This window comes from Magallana gigas, chromosome 4 (assembly GCF_963853765.1).
Source record: "Magallana gigas chromosome 4, xbMagGiga1.1, whole genome shotgun sequence".
In the NCBI taxonomy this organism is placed as follows: domain Eukaryota; kingdom Metazoa; phylum Mollusca; class Bivalvia; order Ostreida; family Ostreidae; genus Magallana; species Magallana gigas.
The window spans coordinates 12,349,038-12,352,324 of NC_088856.1; the positions used below are offsets into that span (position 1 = coordinate 12,349,038).

General features: G+C 38.4%; 1 protein-coding gene across 1 annotated transcript; it reads right to left on the minus strand.

Moving 5' to 3' along the window:
* Nucleotides 1-1,862: 1,862 nt before the first annotated feature.
* On the minus strand, nucleotides 1,863-3,148 carry LOC105319406 (protein SPMIP1). The gene has a single exon (XM_020063748.3). It carries the CDS (start codon nucleotides 3,146-3,148, stop codon nucleotides 2,567-2,569), a length of 582 nt encoding a protein of 193 aa, XP_019919307.1. The 3' UTR covers nucleotides 1,863-2,566.
* Nucleotides 3,149-3,287: the final 139 nt, after the last annotated feature.

The window sequence follows — 3,287 nt, forward strand, 5'->3', positions numbered from 1 at the left end:
CTTCCCGCGCTTCACATCCTGTATAAGTCTTAAGTACTCGTACTCTGTAGGTTTCTTGTCAATTTTGTTTGATATAAGCTGATAAAGGTGTTGTATTTATCAATGTAGCCCCATGTACTCCGCTGTGGGACGGGAAGAGCCCTATCAGTAGGGGCAAGATTTTCTTATCTAGAACAAGAAGTGTCACAGATACCCGAACGTCGAATATAAAGAATCTCTCTCTCTCTCTCTCTCTCTCTCTCTCTCTCTCTCTCTCTCTCAACCCTTCATCCTTTTTATACGTTGCATAAGCCAAACATACATATCTCTCTCTCTCTCTCTCTCTCTCTCTCTCTCTCTCTCTCTCTCTCTCTCTCTCTCTCTCTCTCTCTCTCTCTCTCTCATCCTTTATATACTTTGCATCAGCCAACCATCCTCCCTTCCTTTCACGAAAAATAAACCTTTTATTTTTTTTCATCAATACTAAACAAATCACACACAACTTTGAACTTCACTTTTCTTTGAAAAATTTTCAAAGGGACCGAATGAAATTGTATATATTGATTAGCACATCCAATTAGCGAGAACTACTCTTATCAGACGTCACCTATACTACCTGAAACTAGTGGTCTATAAGCTAAGCAAAGTACATTGAAGCGCTGGTGAACCGAGGCGTTGAACATTATAGAAAGTAAAATCAATTAATAGATCATTTCCAACTTCTTTGATGATAGGGGAAAATCGATGAAATATATGTAATACACATCACTTTGGGTCTAATGAACTGCATTTCAATTCGCAGTAATGAAGATATGTATCGTTAATCAGGCTTAAATATAGTGCAAGTTTTTATGGTAATCATAAATTGTACAATATTTATTAAAACATTTGCAATTTAATTACGTATGTATGAACTCTATATATTTTTCAATAAGAATGATACACTTTTTGTTAATTTTTGTCAGATTGACTTTCAATCGTTCAGCCTATTTCTCCTACTTTGTTCACGTCGGCCTCGCATCAGTGGAAACCCAATCGTTTTCCCATTTACAATAAAATGTACCCAGCCCTATTCTACAGTCGCAATGAAAAGTCTACGTTTATAATTTATTCATAGAGTTCCCTATCAGTTGTAATGTACATGGTACATGGCATAATTTATTCATCATTCCACCTGTCCGTTAATATACCTGCATGTCCAAAGACGGCAGCCACGGCAAACTGGTATCGAATTCCGATACCATGTACAAGGGGACCTGCATCTACAAATATTACTGCCTGTTTTTTGTCTCCATGAACGCACAATTCGGGTATTGAGTCTTGGTAAATGTGCATCAACGCACACAAAAAAAAATCCCTTGTCTATTCCCTGATCGAATTTAAAGAACGATATCTATTCAAAGGCGTCTTGGTAGGGGACATGTTTAAAGCCTCTAGTCTCAATCGTCTTATCGAATTGTAGAAAAAACAAATATAAAAATCAAATAGGTGTATCGGTGGGTAGGTCTGTTGATTACATATACTTTACAATCATGAGCTGGAGCAAACATACCAGTAATATAAGTCTAAGACCAGTTGAGAGCAACTAATCGACATATATAATTTTTTCTGGAATCCGTGCAAAGGGCACCTGTTACTTTGAATGTGATTACCTAGGGCACCTGTCGTTTCATTAGCAAGTTATTCGGATTGTATGGATGTTGCGACTTGACATTTGACGCTTGTCCACGCTCCCGATACATTCAGGAGAGGTATTAATTGGACGCTTTAAAGCATACCAATATCACCTGCTAATCAATATACTATTGTATATACCCCCCATCCAACCGCATCCCCATCCATCCAGAAAAAAAATGGAGGAAAAATCAAGAAGTATACGTAAATAAATTCCAAAATCTTTTTAATTAAAAATCTCTTTTTATCAGAAGGTATAAAATACTTGAAAGGCGCAACTCATTCATAAATATAAACATGCATTTGTTTAAAAATACATTTCATATATATCAAAGATCAATAGCCAATTGGACGGATGGCACTGATAAAAGGGCCTGGAAAAGCAGAAATCTGGCTCACTGTTTCCAGCTCACTCACTCAATATTCACACCATTTACTCATCTCACAAACGCAGCAAAGGGACACAAAAAATTAACAAATAACATCTGTATGCATATACATGGGCTAACAGTTTGAGCAACGACTAACTGCAGGTGCAAAAAACATCGGAAAAAGTAATATTTTTAAAAAGGGAACAAAAACATTACAATAACATTATGTCATACAGACGATCACACACATAGCAGACAACAGGTCGTTAATACTTCCATGATTTTGCATAAGGTATTTCACAACACAGCCATATAAATCAAAGAGCATTTATATACGCCATCACAAATGATGACAGGAATTTGCAAGACAATCGGAATACTGATGAAAGAGGTGATAATTGAATCCATGATTTTCCCAGTTAAAGAAAAAAAAATAAGAATACTGAAGAAACGGTGGTCATAATAAAAACATTAATAAATATAAATATACAATACTTCAATTGTCTAGAATACAACGATATATTATGACGTCCTGAGTTTGTTTAAACACTAACCGAGGGATTGGCTGGGATTCCTGTACGGGTGTAGAAAGTGTCCGCTACAATTCGGGTACGACCATACGGAGGCTTTTTAATCTCCTCTTTCTTAATCACATCCCCCAACCTCCATCCGTACTCCCAAGAACTGAGCAAGGGGAAGGCGAATTTTTCCTCGGGTCCCTTCTTGTTCCTGGAACACAGGTACTGGTATCTCCCTTTGCCCTCCTTCGTGAATCCATCGTATAGCTTCTCCTTGGTCCCGGCGGATGCGGGCCGCATCTCTGCTACCAGCTGCTGAAGCTTACCCTCAGCTTTGGAAAGATCGGGGAAGGCATTAAAGTCCGATTTCACTTTGTTAAATTTCGGAGGGGCATAATCTTCAGGAAGCTTCTTGAAAATGTCCTCTGCGGGTTTCGGAGCATTTTGAATTTTTCTCCTGGCAACTTCGGACTGTTTGGAGGTGGCAAGTTGTCCGTTGGAATCTTTGAGTTTGTAGAACCACTGTAAACGGGTATCTCGCTCTTTATTGTAAGATTCCTCCAAAAATTTCTGAATCTGCGTGTTCGCCGGATAGTTCCGAGCCATTCTCAGCAGTCAGTCAATTATCTTTGAGTGAAAATTATCGAGTAGTATCAATAAATACCTGCCTTACGATAGCCCTCTATTACCTGGACGGGACACCGCACGAGCGTATTGACATTTCCCATAGCAACTCGTGTCGTCA

What these genes read in the sequence shown, in the direction of transcription:
- LOC105319406 (XM_020063748.3), bottom strand. Translation starts at nt 3,148, where the DNA reads ATGGCTCGGAACTATCCGGCGAACACGCAGATTCAGAAATTTTTGGAG.